This window comes from Phocoena phocoena, chromosome 12 (assembly GCF_963924675.1).
Source record: "Phocoena phocoena chromosome 12, mPhoPho1.1, whole genome shotgun sequence".
NCBI lineage: Eukaryota > Metazoa > Chordata > Mammalia > Artiodactyla > Phocoenidae > Phocoena > Phocoena phocoena.
The window spans coordinates 4987668-5007308 of record NC_089230.1 but is presented as its reverse complement, the minus strand read 5'-3'; the positions used below and the strand labels follow the sequence as shown (position 1 = coordinate 5007308).

General features: G+C 35.2%; 1 protein-coding gene across 3 annotated transcripts in view; it reads left to right on the top strand.

Annotated features, from left to right (window-relative positions):
* The window catches only part of QKI (QKI, KH domain containing RNA binding), a 137681-nt gene extending 127240 nt beyond the window's left edge, over nucleotides 1–10441 (top strand). The window contains exons 5-8 of one of the 3 annotated variants that reach the window (XM_065888478.1): nucleotides 886–973; nucleotides 2341–2640; nucleotides 5392–5466; nucleotides 9391–10441. In XM_065888478.1, coding sequence (XP_065744550.1) covers nucleotides 886–973; nucleotides 2341–2640; nucleotides 5392–5466; nucleotides 9391–9407 — 480 coding nt within the window. In that variant the 3' untranslated portion in view covers nucleotides 9408–10441. Of the gene's footprint in view, nucleotides 1–885; nucleotides 974–2340; nucleotides 2641–3352; nucleotides 3397–4605; nucleotides 4632–5391; nucleotides 5467–9390 lie in introns of those variants that run through there. The other 2 variants (XM_065888481.1, XM_065888479.1) reach the window with 2 other exon arrangements.
* The last annotated feature ends 9200 nt before the right edge of the window (nucleotides 10442–19641 follow it).

Sequence of the window (19641 nt, the reverse complement as noted above, 5' to 3'; positions counted from 1 at the left end):
GTTAAGAAACATTAAGATGAAAGTTTTGTTTTGGGCAGTTAATCTGGCCATTGTGCATAGATTGATTGGAGAACAGATACTATTAACACATTATTGTAGTAGTTTTGGTAATATACCAATAATGACAAGAGCAAGGGTGACAACAGTAAATGGAGAGGGTGTGGGACAAATCCAAGGTAAATGAAATGGCCATTTTGATGATCAGAGGCATCCCTGGGTTTTGCCTGTTGCATAATTACTAATAGTGCCCCATTTCACTATTAAGTTTTTCTTGGCTTGGACAGTGTATCAGATGCCCCTAAAGATGGATTTGCTTTAGAATTGATAGCATTTGCTAATTGAGGGGAGAGCGGGATGTTGGCATAAGAAACGAGAATATATACACAAATTTTAGAAATTCTTATGATTATGATTTTATTAAATTTTCCTTTTTGGGAGATTAAACAAATTTCCTTACCTGAATACCACAGTCAAATCTTACATGTTTAAAATCCCAGTTTGTTTTTTGTCTTTTAATGAATACATTTGAGTTTTAGACTCTTCAACAAAGTGATAGGTACTATAGAGACTATACTGTATTTAATTTACCTAATATTTCCATTGATTCCATTTAAAAGTAAAGCTTTTTAGAAGAACATTAATAAATCAGTGTAGCTTACCTTAGGAATGTAGCTGGTGGCAGTTGAGAGTATCCTGTGTATCAACATCCCATTACTGAGAATGGGCTTCAGCATGTAGCACCTTTTGGTTCCCTGATCTTTCTTCCCTGATTGAAACAGATGGCTATAGTCACATGATACCTATTTTAAGGTTTGTGCATAGATATGGCTGTGATGTGTATAGACCATTTCAAGTGCTCAGTGCTCTTGTATTTTCCATGTATAGGCGGAGGGAGAAGACAGCCTGAAGAAGATGCAGCTGATGGAGCTTGCAATTCTCAATGGCACCTACAGAGATGCCAACATTAAATCACGTAAGAATGAGACTGAGGCTCAGCGCTACAGCTGTTTCAGCTGTTTTGTCCCCAGACCTCTCCCCTTTTGGCAGCACAATACGTGAACAGTTAAACAAAGTGAAGAGTTGAAATAACTGTCACTTGATATGGGACTAACTGTCCCATTTTTACTGCTTTCAAGAATTGAGGGCACTCTCTTGATTTTATTTTATGCCAGCATGCCTCAGTTTTGAGTTTACAAACTTTTCTTTTATTCTTTTGATGAAATTTCAACTTCTAAATTCAAGAGTTTGGGGAAATTTTCTGTTAACTTACAGATTTAAGACTTCTAGTTTGTTACATTTATGCAAAGGACAAAATTTTTAAAAAAATAAAAGCTAATTTGGAATATATCTGAATGCAGTGATTCTTCTGTTGATTTCTATTCTTTCCCCTTGCTTGCACATTTTTCCTCCAGTATTTTTTTCTCTGTTGATTTTATATGTGAGTTCACAGAGAGCAGTAGATGATACTATTTTTTAATCCTGTTTTCCCCTTTATATGTATTGTGCATGCTTTCATAAACTGTAAGAGGATTGCTTTTTTATATTTAAAAATGAAATAATGTGAAATTTATATTTTGAGACAATCTGAGTTTTACACATCATTCATATGAACATGATGTCATTTAAATTACTAATTTTTTTTAAAGAAATAGAATTTTAAAGACATAGCCAACTTTCCCAAATATAGGCACCCTAGTGTGTTTAGAGTGGTTACTTTTACAAATGGTTGGCTTTAATTTACTCATGAAACTGAGTATATCATTAATAGTCATGTGTTTAGGAATGTAACATTTTTTTGTATTGTTTTTTCTATAAAGAAGTTAATTCCTACAGATGCAGGAAATTAATAACTGTTGGTTATTTGACTAAGTTAATACAATGAAAATTATGCTTTCCTTCATTTGTAACTGAAGCTACTCTTTAGAAATATACCAAAACTGTATTTCTGTGGACTCCGATTACCAAGTATTTTTTAACATCTTTTAATGCAAGTGTTTTTTTGTGCTTCTGCATGCACCATTAGTCTCATGAAACCTTAAAAACATAGATATATCCGATATATGAAGTAAATATAACCTGTTTTAATGGTCTCATTCTTTTTTTCCCCAGTGGCTTTTTAATGTTTGAACATTTATTCTCAATCACGTTGGGGAAGGGGAAGCTGTTTTGCATTTGGTTGGTGTGCTTTGGCATTTCTGTGTGACCAGCGCATGTACTAACGATTTCCTTTTATTTTTCTTCTTCTCTGCTCTCTCCTTCCCTTCCCTGCCCTCTCGTTTCCCACGTCTCACCTTCGGCTGTCCCTGTGCCTCCTTCTCAATCTCTTCGCTTTCACTGTAGCAGCCCTTGCCTTTTCTCTTGCAGCCACAGCCCAGGCCGCTCCAAGGGTTATCACGGGGCCTGCGCCCGTTCTCCCGCCAGCTGCCCTGCGCACCCCTACGCCAGCTGGCCCTACCATAATGCCTTTGATCAGACAGATACAGACCGCTGTCATGCCAAACGGAACTCCTCACCCAGCTGCTGCGATAGTCCCTCCAGGGCCCGAAGCTGGTTTAATCTACACGCCCTATGAATACCCCTACACGTTGGCGCCAGCTACATCGATCCTTGAGTACCCTATTGAACCTAGCGGTGTATTAGGTAAGTTGTTCTCCCTGTATGGTTAATGACATTTTTCTTCATAACTTCTGCTGCCCCAGACTTTGAAATGATATATCCATTTTAGAGAGACAAGTTTCCATTAGAAAGACTGAAAACTAAATTTTGTTCTATTTCAGCCTCTTATAAGGGTTTCCTCCTGTAAATAATTGTACCTTAAATTTATTCAGATTTACTTTGGTGACTGAAATTCACTTTGGTTGGGTAAATTTGAGATGAACATTTTAAACAGAAAATACTTTTCACATTTTTGACATCATTGCGGTCATTCTGAGTTTTAGATCCCACCTATTGGCCTATCCTCTTCATCAGCTCCACCACCCAGTTTTTAGATTCCTTTTGTGTCGGAGATTTATTTGTCAGCTAAAATTTAAACTTCTATGTGAAAGTTTTTTGAGATATTTTTAAAACTGATGTGTGCTTTCTAATATTTGTGATCACTTAAAATATGAAAGGGACCAATAGTTGCATTCTTCAGTTTTCTTCAGCTTTTCTCTTTTGAAGTCCTAGTTAATATTAAACATAAGAGACACTCTTAATTTCAGTAGTACAGTATGGAATGAAGTAAATACCAAGTCACTGAATTAGAATCACATTTGGGACAAAAATTAAGATCATGCTATAAATGCTCGGTTTTACATGAACAAAAAGTGGTGTGCTTGAAAAAGACATTACTGATGCCTTTTTTTTATAGAGTGGATTGAAATGCCAGTCATGCCTGATATTTCAGCCCATTGACTTGCTGGATGAAGGACTAGAGTACAGCAGCTGTTCTAACACGACCAGTCAATGTGGAACAAACTGTTTCCGGGCTGCCCCTTTGTTTTACCAGACAGAATTTGAATTCTTTTTTCTTGAATTGTATATGACCTTGGTGCTGCGTGCATGTTGTTGACTTTTAGGACTTTGATCTTTTAAGTTCTTTTTTTCCCAGCATTAATATTGATTTCTAAAAATATGAAAGTCTTTAATGAACCCAGACACTAAGATTTAAACTTGAAAATTCATTGTTCAATTAAAAAAAGCCACGATGCTCTGTATGTTATCTGTGTGTGTGCATGCACTCAGGTGCCTTTTGTTTCATGAGCAGATACATTTTATTGTACATGTTTTCTGTTTATCTCTAAAGCATTGTAAAAAGTATTATAGGTCAGAATTATACAATAGAACTGTTTATGAGAGGCCTGTTTCTGTTGCATATTTCTCAAAGCATTTTTAAAATAACATGTAACCTATAACCCCTTTGCGTCTTCCTTTCTGTTAACGCTCTGTCCTGTGGCCCCATGCCCGCTCCTTTCCCCCAGAGCTCCTCTCTGCTGCATGCACAGCGTCTGTTCGAGGAGTTTGACTGTTGCTTCCTGCAGGGCTGGCACTCTTAGCCACCAGCTGCTGTTCCAGCACTCTGAATGCAAGATCTAGCTGATTTTGCCTCGTGGAATTCTACTTACATAAGATTAGTTTTTCTAAAATGAAAAAAGGGGTGATGGACCAGTTTACTGCTTAGAAACAGCAAGAGGCACTGCAGTAAAATTTCTCATTTTAAAGCAATGTGCTTTTGTTGTGTTGGAAAATTTTTATTTATAATAATTATTAGACTGACAAAATTGAAAGCAAAATATACAGATACCTATTGACATTCATAAGATGAATAATAATGAGTACTAAATGACGATTCCATTATCAATTTTATTTCTCGCTTTGCCACCTAAGCAGTAAAACATATTGACCACTTGGAGAACTGAGAAAATATTTCAAATTGCTGTGTTATAATAAATTTGCACACAGATAACATGCATGCTATATATCAAGTCTCATCATATTATTTTAAAATGAGCAGTGCCCTTCAAAACGGATGCAGACATGTGTGTTGGTGGTAGTGAGGAGATTGGTATTAGCATCAGATCTTCATTGATGACTAATTTTTAATTCCCTTCCTTTTATCTTTAGGTATGGCTTTCCCAACGAAAGGCTAAGAATTCAAGAACGGTCTTAACTGAACCCTCATCAGATCTGAATTTAACAAATGCTTAGTCTCAGCAGCCTCCAGGGGGTGGGAGGGACGCTTAGCCTAGCAGTCAGTGACTGACTTGCACTTTTGCACACTGATAGAAAGGAAAAGTATGTTATTAATTGGTTTAGGCTGTAATCTTACAAAGTAACGGTAATTTATAAAGGAGTGTATAGTAGTATACTGACTGCTAAGTGTACTATACTGTTTGCTTTACTAATCACCTAATTCATTGCAGTTCATACTTATTGACTCAAAGTTTAGAACCACAATCTGTAGGCTTTAAGTAATTGCTTTTAAACCTTCTTAAGTGATAGACTCTGGAAGTGGTCTTAAGGTTAGCAAATAATTGTCAGTATTAAACATGGCATTATTTAAGTAGTCCTGCTGCAAGAAAGGCACTTCAGTGAATATGTGACTAGTAAAGCTTAACTATGTTTGGATCTAATAGAGTTCATGAAATCTGTAACTTGGGATTGTAAATGAATGGATAAAATAGGTTAAGGCCAAGATTATTGAAATGAATGCAATATTAATAGATGCATATATACGCAACATATTATGGTTAATTTTAAGACTACTGTGCCTTAACATGTTTCCTAAAAGAAAACTTTTGTAGTAAACAAACATTTGAAATCCATTTTGATAAACCTGCTGTTAATGTTTGTTATCTTTTCCCTTGTGAATGTTCTCTAACTTTGTCTTGGTAATTGCAATTTAACTAGGTGCGGTGGCTACTAAAGTTCGAAGGCACGATATGCGTGTCCATCCTTACCAAAGGATTGTGACCGCAGACCGAGGTTAGTTTAGTTCTGCAGTTCTTGTTTATGAGAAATGCGTTGGGTGTCCATAAGATTTGTTACACCACACCTGATGGAAGAGATATCACTGCTTGCCTGCACATCGTTTCTTTTCTTTTTCTAAATTAATTTGTAATAATTGACAGGTTTAAGGGTTGGGTTTTTTGGGGTGTTTTTTTTCCTCCCTTCATATTTTAACTTATTAAATTCTATATTAGTATGTACAATGATTTATTTCTACTAAAACGTAAATTAGTCCCTTTGGGGAGCTATTAAATTTTCATGTTGCCTTAGTTATTTTTCAGGAATAATTTTTGCTAAAATTTACCTTTTAATTGTTCTGAAATTTTGGGTTGGTTTTGCAAAATGAACTAAGCGGATGGTGCTTTAATGAGAGAAGTAAAGGAATATATGCCTCCTGTGTCCTTTTGGAGAAAACTGAAGATTTAGTTTCCATTTTCCTTTTTAATAAGATACTTGAACCACTGTATACACAAGGGTATACATGTCAAGTACTTAGCTGAAATCAACAAAGTAAGGACTGTGAAGATAACTTTGATGAAGTTGGATTTTTTTTTATAAATCAGAAAATCAGTTCCCTTTTATTCTTACATTTTCTTACCAAAATGGATCCTTTGATTTTTGTTATTTGCTGCTAAAACATATTATCTGAAGGTAAACTATCTCTTGAAGCTCTGTGGTGACATGAATCCAGCTGTTTGAAAATCCTTTTTGACTAACCTGTGACTGGGAAATAAGTCTTCATTTTTCTCCTTTTCAGCATTTGTAATTTGTGTCCTATATATGCCCTTGGACCCTTTTATAAAATTATTTATGTTTATTGAGGAGTGACGGTTTCGGTTTATTGACATTGTTTTCTAAGTTTGTCATTACAAGGTAGGAATCCAAAGCAAGATAAAAAAGGATTTTTCACAAGCTTCTATTATGGCACATCTATTACCTACTAATTAATTTGATCAGAGTCTCTAATACTAGTGGTGGAAAGTGATGTATTTATACCCCAATCCTACATTTTCTATGAACTTAAGAAAGACCTACCTGTTCTACATGGTTATCTTGAATACTGATAAATATTGGATACAGGTGTTGTCCACATGAGAATAAAATCTTCCCAGAGACACTGACGATAGCATCATACATAATTAGTTTGAAGACTTTTAACTAATACATATATTACTTGTAGAGATTATTCAATAAATAGACCCCCAAGCTCAATGATTATTTATGAAGATAATGTTAAGTGTCAATGTGTCATGCACAAGTAAACCACCCTTTGTGTATCAGAAAAAGTCTCCTAGTGAAGGAGGAAATTTTTTTTTTAATGTTTTTTTTAAGTAACTTGCCATTTAAGGAAACCAGATAATTCCGTGAATAATCAGAGCTTTTTTCCCCCACATTGTTCATGTCTAAAACAGTTCTAAAGAGTATTTAAAAGTAGTTTTTCTTCTGTTAACCTTTCCCTACATGCTCCTTTTAGGAGATTTCTCATAATTTTGTTTTAACACAATAATTACTGGTCTACTTAATGCTCCAGTGCCTTGAGATAGTTGAAATTTTAGGAAGATTTTACTGTATTTGGAAATGACAGCACATTCCATGTGAGGCTCTTTTGTAGTTATATGTGTTTGGATTAGTCCTGTCATTGTTTTTATTAAAAATGCAATGTCAGCAAACCGAAATGCTACTTTTTTTTTTTTAAATAACAAATACTCATATACTGCTGTTACTATCACTGTATGCACTCATTGGGTCTAAGGGAGAGGTCTGAAATCCTTAACTTAAATTATTTTATGATACTACTGTTTTCTCTATTTTTGAGGTTTTTTTTAATTATTATTTTTTAATCTTTTGAAGGGAAGATTAGTGTAAGTATTCATTTAATACAAGGAAACTCAGCCCTTAGACATATAACCATGTAATTCTATATGAGCATTTAGAGTACTACATGGTTGAGAAATATCTAGTTCTTTACTAAAAGTAAACCCACCTCTACACATAATTTGAAAACTGAATTTGAAGCCTATAAAAGACCAACTGACTTTGTAGTTGTGATGAACCATAAGTGCTTTTGCACGGTTGATACACCTGTGTGTACTGTAGGAGGCCAGGACTTGGCAGAGGATATAGTCTAGGTTTACTGGTATATATGTAAATGGTAGTTTGTTTATGTATTCCACACGCAAAAAAACATAATCAGAATTTTTCTAAATAATTTTACAGAAACCATCGTTTATATAATTTGTTATAAGAAACTTAATACAATTTTAATCAAAATTTTAAGTGATTTCAAAAATGCTTTAAGATTCTATATTTCTGGAGTACCTATGAAGTGGTATGACTACATCATGTTAAATATTTATTTTCTTCTTTGATTTTGGAATAGCAGTTTTTAAATAAAATTCCACTTATTTTTAAGAAATTCAGGGAAGATTTGGTCACACTGAAGATACGGTATTTTTGTAGTATTTATAAGGTATCCTAAATGATAGACTATAGAAAGCATTTTTGTTATATGAAGGTAAACCAGTCCATTATATAGATCATTTACACAATGTGAAATTACACCCGCTGGGTTTTGACTCATGAAGTGGCACAGAATCTGCCTTTGCACTGAGTATCTCCTCTGCCTTAGTCACAGTGGCAACAGTACAGAAAATTCTCTCAAACCTCAGAATATAGTAGAAATAATTAAGCTATTGAGTGAGTCTTAAAAATCATACTACTGTTAAGTGGACCAAGTTTGGTGAAGCAGAATGTGACAGAGGTTGATTAAGGAAGGAGCAACTCAAGGACATTGGGAATGGTAACTTTTCCACTTGAGAACTACTTTATGTTTTACTGTAATTTTTTTAATTTTTTTTGTTCTGTTTGTTACTTTGCAAAAGAAAATAGTATTTACAGGTGGCTTCTTTTAAAATATAAAATATAAAGCAGGAATGTATATGAAATGTCAGATTTTATTGTTATTTGCAGAGTATTAGCTTTGAAATTGAATAAAGAAAGCTGTTTGTAGTTTTAAAATGCCTTATTGGTATCAATTAGAAATTTCTTCTATTTTTTGATGTACTTAGAGCTTTTTGAGTATAGAATTTTAAATGGCAGGATTTTACAGTGTTTACATGCAAGTGCATTTTATAAGTGTTCTATATGTGTAAAATAGTATTTTCAACTGGAAAGTGTTGGCTAGTGCAGAAGGCCTGGCCTTTTTCTGGTTCCCATGTTTCCTACACTGCTAGACTACAGTTTAGTATTGCATTGTGTCATGAGGCCAAGAAATTCCATGTTGTTTGTAAATAGAATAATTGAAAAAGCAATAAACATGTATTGAACAAAAGAAACCTTGTTTGGCCCAGAGTTTATGTTGAACCAAATTATTCATAAAAATTTAAATTTCTTTAGATTCATTTCTGTTGATCATCAGTTATTAATAATCACATCCATCATTAATAGTTGCTTTAATGCTTGCATCTGAGAGAATACTAATGCTTAATAGCAGTCAGATACTGATAACTGCACTGACTGTTTCAGAATTCTGTATACCAAACCTATTCATTGTTGTTGTTTTCCAGTTTTCTTCATTGACTGCTACTAACTATTAGTTGTTAGTTGTATTTTATTTCTATTTTTTCCTGTTAACAGTTTTTGGTTTTTTTTATTTTGTTTTTTTGTGGGAGTGGGCTCTCCTTCATTTGTTCAAATCATGATATGAACTTGTCATGATTTTTATTGTATTCTGTAGATGGTGTCAATCAGTTTGTCAGAATTAAACATGCTTTTTTTTATTAGTTGTGATTAGTTTTTCATGTTGTCATTAAGCCGTCACTAGCTGAAACTAATCTCTTCTCTATCTTTTCTTTTCTTTTTTTTTTTTTTGTTTTTTGTTTTTTGTTTCTAACCACCCAGCCGCCACCGGCAACTAACCTATGACCTTCTGACCTCTGAACTCTTCACCCAATGATGACCTGACCATGCCTGCCTGCTGATCAGTTAACTGGTAATCGCCTTTGCTTGCCTGTCGTCAGTGCAGCGAGCTGAGGCACTTGTCCGTTCGTCTTACCATCTAACCAAACAAAAGACAAAGAAATTGTCCTCCAACTCAGCTTTTGTTTTTTTTCGTTTTTTTTTTTTTTTTTTTTTTTTTTTTTTTCTTTTTTCTGTTTGGGTGAAAGTGGTTCTAGAACCTGCACTGAATAGTAGTAAAGCAATAAGGCCCAATTCATCCCACAGCACTGATCATCTTTTAATGTCCCACCCTAAGCGAACGGTAAGAAGGCCTCACTTCAGAAGGGGAGACAGATGGCCCTTAACTACTCAGTGACAGAGGCAGTTACTGTGAGAGACTTCTAGGAATCTTTTCTTCTCATAGCGAGTCAAAGCTCTCTGAATGTACTGTGTGATGATGCATCATGCATGAACCTTTGGTCAGGGATGTCATTGGTGAAGTGATTTCAAAAAGTATTCAAAATTTGATATGCTCTTTAGTCACTACAGTGCCCTCAAAGGGCAGAAGTTGCAGCCTTTTTTATATTGCCTGCCAAAATTTGAAGTATTAGAAGTGTGCCATGAGAGAAAAACTTAAGGAATTTTGAAAAGTAATGCAAAGAACAAAACTGCAACACTATTTTTAAAAAGATAAATATCTGAGTTAAAATGACTGAACCTTTATTTTACACCTCCTTTAAAAAATAGACAAGAACAAGGTACATGCATTATGTGTCACATTACTGGGCAAACTGTTCAAATATTTTTTTTAAACCTCCCTGTATAGAAAAAAATCATTAAGGATGTAAAAGCCATGCTTGCCTATTTGCTGTATACATGTAATGAAATTGTAGATAAAGTGTAGTGCATTGAAACAAATGAACAAAAAGTAGATACTTTTACTATACAAGGGTGCTGGTGCAGAAAAAAATATATATTTTTGGAAATGTAGCATTTTATACTTTCAAGTGTTATAAAAAAAAAAAGAACAAAGAAACCCTTTATTTCATGAAATGATTTTTTCTGGTGGTTGTCAAGAAACAAAAGACCAAAAGAGCCTTTTTGTCTTTTTTTTATTTTTTAAGTATTGGAATAAGTCTAAAGAAAAGAAAGTGCCTTATTTTCCTTCATGGTCATTTAGTCAACTGTCCTGTAAGATCAGCTCCTCCCTCAGAATACAAGTTAATGCATGTTACTCAGTCGCCCAGTATGTGAAAGAAGATGTGAGGGGAGACAAATGAGTTGATGGTTTGAATTATATGATTTTTGCCACGTTACCTTGATATAAATTTGCCAAATCTGATACTGTGAAAAAATTTGATAACTTTTCTAATGCCTAGCAAGTAAGTTTTAAAACATTCTTTTAAAATCATAATTGAGTGCTTTTGGTTATTGCGATATTTAATGTTAGTCCAAAGGATTCTGAAATAAAAATTATGTGTGATCTGAACGCCACTTTACAGACAAAATTAGAGCTCTATTTTGTTGGGGGCGGGGAGGGGTATTGGATTTTGTATTATTAATTGGAGGCAATAATACTATATTAGCAACCTTTTTCACAAAAACGAATCTTTCTGCTTTTCACTCTGGAAAACAAGGTTTTTAAATGAACCAAATTTAATCGGACTTGTTTCTACCAAAGCAGATCGCTGGGTAGTCCATCTCTGCTGGTTTTTGTAACCTAAGCCAACAACGCCCCCTTTTTAACTTTAAAAGAATGTGAAAAACTAGCATCATTGTGCATATACTACTCAACTACATGTGAGTTTAAACTTCCAATTTCTTACGAAGTTCAGTTTTGTAGTTGAAGCGATTTGTGCACAAAGCCGACATCTAAACTCTTAAGTAATCATTAACTGTTCAGTACCAGACGTGGCAGATATCAGGTGGCAGTGGCTCCCCAGCTCGTCAGCTCCTTCCCTCTTACACACCTTCACAGCTTCACAGTCAAAGGTCAGCAGTAAGCTCAGTAAGCACCTTTGTGGTGACCTCCTCCATCATCTTGTCTCACTTGGAAACTGTTTTCAGTTTATTTACTATGCAATAGACATTCATTGTTCTGTATTCAGCTAGCTTTAGTTTAACATGCCACTGCTTTGTCTTTCTGTTACACATACAGTTGTTTTGATTTATTTACGATATATGCTGTGCCATTTTGATTTTTATTTTGTTTGGTTGGTTGAATAAATTTGCGACACTCAAACACTTGAGGTGATGATGATAGTTTAAAAACGATACCAGTATTTGATCTAGTTTCATCTCAACTATGTTATACCTGGACATTTTAGATGTTTATCAAAGGTCTTTTATGGGGAAGAAAGTAAATGTTTGAAATAAACGTGTGACATTTATGAGTAATGTTGGCTCTGAACAAACGTTTGAAAACTTAGTTGACAAAATTTTGGATCAACTGAAAAAAAGCATGACTTTTGAAATCTCTGAATGCCTTGGTTCTCAGTATTATCATTCTTTATTGAATTTATTTCTTATTAAAATATGTAGTTTTTAAGACTTTTTTTTTTTCTGACAGTATTATGTAATTTTTTAGTGCGGGTAGATGGGAGTGTCGCTTGTATGTTACCGTACAGCTGACATGTATTTTTGTCTATTCTTTATTATCTCAGTAGTTTCATGCTATCTATGTATCATAACCAACCTATTGCCTATGAGAAACATGTAAGATAATGTATTTACAGCCATTGTTACAAGTTTATAATGTATTTTTCTATCTTGTTTTATATGTATGTTATATAACATTCAAAAAGAATTTTTTTCTTGATTGAGAAAAGGATACAAAATGCAAAATCCACAATTTTGATAACTGAAAATTGCCAATTGTTTTGCAGTACTTTATTATATTGGGTGTCTTGTCTTTCTTGGGCTTTTAGTTAGCTAATGAATGAATACATTAGACACTTTCGGGTTTTAGTTGGGATTTTACATAGCTTGCATTTTAATTCTTTGGTTCTTTGCTGTTTCTATTAACCCATAGCATTATTTTAATAAATGTTATAATACCAACCTACTAACTCTGGACTATGTCTGTTTATTAACCTTTACGTGTTTAATTAAAGTAAACAAATAAAGACAAAGGAATGTAAAGTCTTGAATTCCTGGACTAACCCTGAAGAACGTGACCACAGATAACATAGTCATAACGTGACTTGTTTTTTATGTTGTTGTTTGTCAGCTGACAATTCCGCACACTGTTAAAATGGCTTTGGTTATTCTGGGCTTTTACTTCGGGGTGGGGGGGTAGGTAGGTGCCAATAGAGATGGGAACAAAGTAGTGTTGGTTTGAGGCGTTCTTCTAGTCTTGCCACTTGCCTTTCAACCTCTGCATTACTAATTCCACAATTTCTTATTTTTCCTTCTCCAAAATAATCACTGTCTGCTCACAGCATAAAGAGTAAAGAGATTCGTCATAATGATATACCCAAGAAACCAGTTTGATTCTTTGTTGAACCATTTTTTTGAAATTTCTATAAGTAGATAATTTTATGGTCACATAAAGCAAGGAATCTGATGTCTTACCTTTATTCAGATTTGTGTTTTAATTGGACATTTTTCCTTTATAAAGAAGTTTTGAACTGTTTTAGCCAGCTGCTCCTGTTAGAGGGGCTAAACACAGGTAAAGCCAAAGGTAAGAGTGGCTCTGTGTCTCAGGACAGTCCAGAGTAAGCCGTTCACAACAACCACAAACCCGCCTCTCCTCGTGGAACCCTCAGCAGGAGGTCAAACAGCGTCACTCAGCTTTATGTCTCACCCTGTTGAAAACACAGTCAGAATACATTAATATAAGAAGTTTAAGGGAGAAGAAATAGCATTTGAAAAGTTATATATATCATGGTTTTGCATGCAGGTCAATTTAAGAAGATCTATTAAATATCTTCATGCTTTCCTTGGCTGCAACCTAGGTAAATTGACCTCTACTTATCGATTCTTTAGTGTAACTCTTGAGGTGCATTTTTATTTCACAGATATTGGTACTTCCTTTTCTGTGAAATAGTTCTCCTGGATAATAAAAATTCTCAGGATGAATTTTTGCATTGTAAATAATGCTTATTTTTGTAAATTACATTTTATTTATTTTAAAGTTCTAAAATTTGGGGCTAAAATGAGTCACATGTTACAGAAGACATAACACCAATATGCTATTAACCAATCAAAGTACTACCATAGTATATATACATACATGAAATACATAGAATAGCGAGAGCATCTGATTTAATCATAATTGAGATGGTTCTTTGGATCAAACATATTGTTTCTCCAGTGGGAGGGGGGGATGCATTATTATTAGGTAGAGCTTTACTATGCTACTCTGTAAAAGTTCACATTGCCATACAGCTAATATATATTCTGTAAAAATCTGAAGATGTCATTCAAGCTGCTAATATACAAGTCATCATGGCACCATGTCACTGAAATTGATGAAGAATTTCTATACAATTTATTCCACATTTTCTGAAGCCTGTGAATGCAGTCTCATCTCATTTTCAGTTAAGAGTACTACTTTTATGTATAATTATGTCACATTGCCACCTTTTATGTTGTAAAAGTCCATTTTTAAAAGACAAAAATAACATTACAAAACCCACTTTTATACAGGCTGTAACAGTATAAAAAATGGAAACACCGAGTTGTTAGAATGATAAAATGCCAGAGGCAGTTTATTGTTTTATGCTCCTAGTACTTGACAAAGCAATTGAAAGTTAAGCTTTCAGTCGAGAAGTTGGTGAAATTAATGTACTTAGTAGTCAAGCATTTTTTTCTTAGGCAAAATGTAGTATGAAAGTCCATATTCACATACACCTACTCTGTAGGGCAGAGTCCACCTGAAAGGGCAGTTGAAGCACCCTGTCCATAAAGCCAAGATGTGCATATGTTTACACAAGATAGGAGGTGGTTAAGTTTCTAAAATACTGGATAAATATGAAGGATCTAAATTTTCTAGTACACCAAAAGCGGACAACAGGTTTAAACTGCTCATTACCAAATCAATCTTTTTTTTTTTTTACCAGCTAAGTCTAACACTTTTATAAATGACAGTCTAAGGCTTCTCCAGTTTGGGGGGAGGGGGAGGGGTTTGTTTGTGTGTTTGGAATAAGATAGTCTGTCATTCCTTGATAACAATTAGCAATTGTAGCATTTCCAGCAAGTCATTTTTAGTAGAAAGAAATGTATTGCTAAATTACAATCCATTATTTAATAGCAGAAATCACCCAGAAAACTTTTTGGACTCAAACTTTCTAAGTACATAAGGTAATTTTTAAACATTGTCACAAGTTTCTTAATACCTTCATTTAAAATGGAAAAATAATTCATATTACAGACAATTTTACTTTTAGAAATACTCATTTGATACACACATGCAATTTTATCTGTGGTTTCTTTTAACATAACATTATCTAAGTTGAACTGCCTTTGCTGTGAAGAGATGTAACAAAATTATATGCCTACCTGGTACTCAATGCTGAATCAAACTGGTTCACCTAAGCGTAGTACTCTCCTTTCTGTGTTTCTGCTGCACTAATTGCAGGGGGTGGGAGAGGAGGAGGAAGAGTTAATTCTCAGGAGAAGTAGTTGGTAGGTGCAGCAGGTAGCAACACAGCGTGGATTTCTCATTGCTTACAGTTTTGCTGTCCCTTCGTGGCAAAAGACACCACATTGTGGGGAAAAGCACAGCTCCCGTGGTAAAAAAAATTTATACCTTTTTTAAAAATGCTATTATCGAGAAATTTTGATTACCAAATACATCTTTTGTGGTTTATATTGTAGTGGTGTGTATAAAACACTTAGAATTTTATTTGTGGAAATTGTACATAGAAAAGTTGAAATAGGTCTTCCCAAATCCTATGTGAATGGAGAACCACGTTAAGACTGTACATGACGTGCAATAAACCAACTGGAAAAAGTGCATGTGCTTCATCATCCTCTCAAGCCAGCGGCAGCTGGAAATGCTGCTTATGCCTGCCCCGCCCCCAAAGACCACACACACCACACGTATACATATCAGAGTAAAGGATGTACATTTCACTTTCAGTTTCTATTGGTGCTTTTAACACTATTTAAAAGAAAGCAGAAGAATGTGACATCCTGGAGCTCTAATTCACTTCACTACAAGCTGATCATAACATTTTCCCTGATTTCCAGTGATTAGAAGAGGAAATCAGTAAACAGACTCACTACAACGTTTCTCGGTTGGATGTGCATCCCAAATACTTGTTTCTAATTAGGAAACTCAGGTACAATTCTCATATAGTTTTTAGATGTAAGAAAAAAGAAAGGAGTGCTGACCAAATTTTGATCCAGTAGGCTATGTGAAAAGGAGTAGTGTCATCAATTTTTTGAACAAATAAGAATTGGTAAAAATACCAGTGGTTTGAAACCTTTTCTCAGATTTTATCTTGACATCTAAGTTTTAGGGCTCCTTTGCACCTGAAATTCCCCAGTCCTTACTTACTCATAAATCCATTCTCCAGGTTTCTTTTCCTCCTTTCTGATCACGCGCTAGAACCTTTGTTTTCCTTAGCAGTATTCTCCCCACATGCTTCTAAAAGCCGACAGAATCTGGGTCCAGAGCATGGGTACAAGCTAGCTGCCCACAGATGGCGGCGTTTGGTTTGGCCTCTACAGTGTTGCTGTTGCTTTAATTACCTGCCAGCATTTAAAGTCTCAGTAGACTTTTAAAAATCTATTCATAAAGTCTACACTTCTTCAAAGAGCAAGTTATCTAGAAAACTGCAGCCTGCATGTGCCTGAGGCAGCCGTCAGCTGAAACCGATGAATTCCACTATCCCTTTTAAACCAAGAGCTCCCAGTTACACACTGCCCCACTACTCCTTACTGCCCCACTATCACACCTGGATTGTTGATTTCCATTCTTCTAACTTGGTTTCGTTTTTTCGTCCCCTCCCTGGTTCCTGTAGACATCTGTGCTTGCCTCTTCAGATTCAGAATGGTGATTTTGACTCTTCAGACACCAAACTAGCTTCTCAAAGGGTATAATGTAAAACAGGTTTTAATGTTTCTCCTGAAAAATCAGATGAGTATCGTTTCTATATAAAAATTAGTCTGATAATTCATACATTTCTTAATATTTAGGGAGGAATTTCTGTTGTGTGGAAGGATTGGATGACATTTGGGTTTCCTTCCAAATGTCATTTTTTTATAATTATCTGCTCCCTCTTTGTAGGAGCTCTTTGTGGTCTTGTTAGAAAGCAGTTAAGCTAATTGAACATTTAAAAAATATCCCACATCTAAAAATATATATATATTAGTTATAGTAAGTTGGGGATCATGTTTTTCCAGAAAATGTACATCAAAATTAGATTCTCCAGTTGAGTACTATTTTGTGAAGTATAGAGGGAGTGCTTATTTTTATGTGCTATACAGCAGTGCCAGCTTGAGAGAGCATCTCAAAATTAGGATGAAAATTTAACTCCTGTGGTTCTGCTTTCTTAATATATGCACTGGTTACTTAACCGAATACTAAGAAAAACTAGGGGGAAGTGGTTAAAAGTAAAATATTAGAAGAAAACATTTGCGAATTAATCCACAAGTATTTTCTTATGGAACTATTTGAGTTGATACTAAAAATTCCATCAGCACTCATTTAACTTCAAACTTTATCAAGGTCAAGAATGAATAAGGTACCATGCCTAAGCTTGAAACCTGAATTTTAAAACTCCTTGTCACAGTGTTTTAAGTGATTTAGCCCATAAAATTAGAATAGACTAATAGTGCAGGTGAGAAGCCGTCTTGAACACATTTTAATTATTTATGTTAACGATGCTTTTGCCCATTGTTTTCTCACTGAAGTAAAAGAGCACTGAAAAACTGTTCAGAGGTTAAACTTATTCTAGATTTCTAGATGGTGGGAAAATGGAAAACTTAAAGTTAGTGGGTGGAGCATATGAAAACACCAAAGCTAAGAATCTGAGAAGCTAAGATCTAAACTGGTATGCCAGGGAAGAAAACTAGATCAACAAATCAAACGTACAAATGCCCCACCTTAAACTATTATTCAGGCATCAGTCTGTGCGGCTATTAGCAGGAAAATCGGTTTTGAAGTCAAAGGAAAAAATTAAGAAAACTGGGAAAGTTTGATATCACATCTGAGAGCAGTCAGTCTGTCATCACTAAGTATCAGTGTTGGTTTTAAAATGAATTAAGTCTCTCTCATTGTTCTTGGAGATTATAATAAAAGCAACCTGGCATGGCGGGACATGAAAGAAGAAAATGCCATATAAGTTTTATTTCCATGTCTTCCAAAGGGCATCCCATTGCATTTTCACTGAATTCTACATGAGTCTATTTGACAAAGAGATTTTGTGCTCTTCAAGGAAGACATCACAGATGTGAACTCAGTCAATTACCTATACTAATAAATACCAAGAAAGCCTTGTCAATACCTTGACTCCTTCAAAGAGGTGTTAACCCAAATTTTTTTTTTTTATAAGTTTAATTAATTAATTTTTGGCTGCGTTGGGTCTTTGTTGCTGCGCGTGGGCTTTCTCTAGTTGCGGCGTGCAGGCTTCTCATTGCGGTGGCTTCTCTTGTTGCGGAGCACGGACTCTAGAGCGCATGGGCTTCAGTAGTTGTGGCTCTTGGGCTCTAGAGCGCAGGCTCAGTAGCTGTGGCTCACGGGCTTAGCTGCTCCGCGGCATGTGGGATCTTCCCAGACCAGGGCTTGAACCCGTGTCCCCTGCACTGGCAGGTGGATTCTTAACCACTGCGCCACCAGGGAAGTCCCCAAATTTTTCTAAATTGCTTGTTATCCTCTACTAAAGATTCTCCACCTCCACCCTTAAACTCCATCCTAGAGAATTTATAGCAAAGAAAAGTTATTGAATCAAAGTATAGATTGTATCTGAACTAAAACTAATGCGAAGTCATAGCCAGGAGGTATAACTTGTTTTAATTATTGAAATACACATGTAATATTTTTATGTACGGAACTCCACATGTAACTGTGCAACGAGTTGTGGCCAGAAAGAGTATTATTAAGGGCAATATTGGGAAGTTCATTCTTTCCTTACCACTGTATCCTCTAAATTCAAAGAGAAGTACTACTTTCTTCAAGACCCCCATTGGACAGAGCTAATGGAAAGGAAAAATAGGAAAGAAAAATGTAAACTTAACTAAATAATACAAACTTGAAAAATGGAGTTGGTTACCACACCAACTCCCATTTCTTAAGTATTTTTTCACATGTGATCCTACTAGACCCAAAGGTGATGATGAGAACAACGCACACTGTGAGATCTATATCCTTCTAGCAGGTTCCTAGCTGAGAATTTGGTAATAGTGTCAAAATGAGCCACCTGGCAGACAGTCTTCAGCAGGTGGTGGGGAACGCCTCACGTTTTGATGCACAATAGGCTCTTCTGCCTCTCCTTTTCCATCTGAATTACCACCTACCCTCCCTATGAACATTTCTTAAGAGTAGGATCTCTTTGTAGAATTGCTGTAATGAAATTAAAATACAGAAATAGCGGGGTGGGGTAAGCTGTCGGGCTACGTGTTAGAAAGGGGTTGTTGCAGTACCAAATCGTCTACCGATGGCTTTAAAAAGTAATTCTCAGATAAAAGACACTAGGAAGTATCCCATCAGGAATCAGTCATGTCTGTCTTGTACTTGGTGTTACTCATATTGATGAATTATGAGCACCACAGTCAACTTTTGAGCCCTTAACTGGATTGGACGCATGGTGTTAAATCAGAGGCAACAATCAGTAGTACATGATTCAATAAACTCAGTAACACAATGAATAAAAATAACCATTTCTCTGTATATCGAAATGCATTAAAACCAAATGGCTGTGTATCAAACTTATGTTGCCCAAATACGGTAAAGCCATGTAATAAGACAGATTAATGGTTTAAAGTCAAACCAAGAGGAACTCACCCACTTCGGGATCCATGTCCTTTCAAAAATGCTCCTTGGTGACCAGTGTGGGAGATTTTGCTACTCAGAAGCCTCGAATATGTGGTCTGCGTAGACAACAAAAATAGGAAGTTTCAATAGAAGACATCATTTATTGCACAAGTAATTTTCAGCCTCTTTTTGAAACAAAAGTTATCGATTTTTTCTACCACCCTTAAGTTACGCTCTTCAAACAAAGCAGCTCTAAGAAATTTTTAAAATATTTATGAAGCCACAAATTA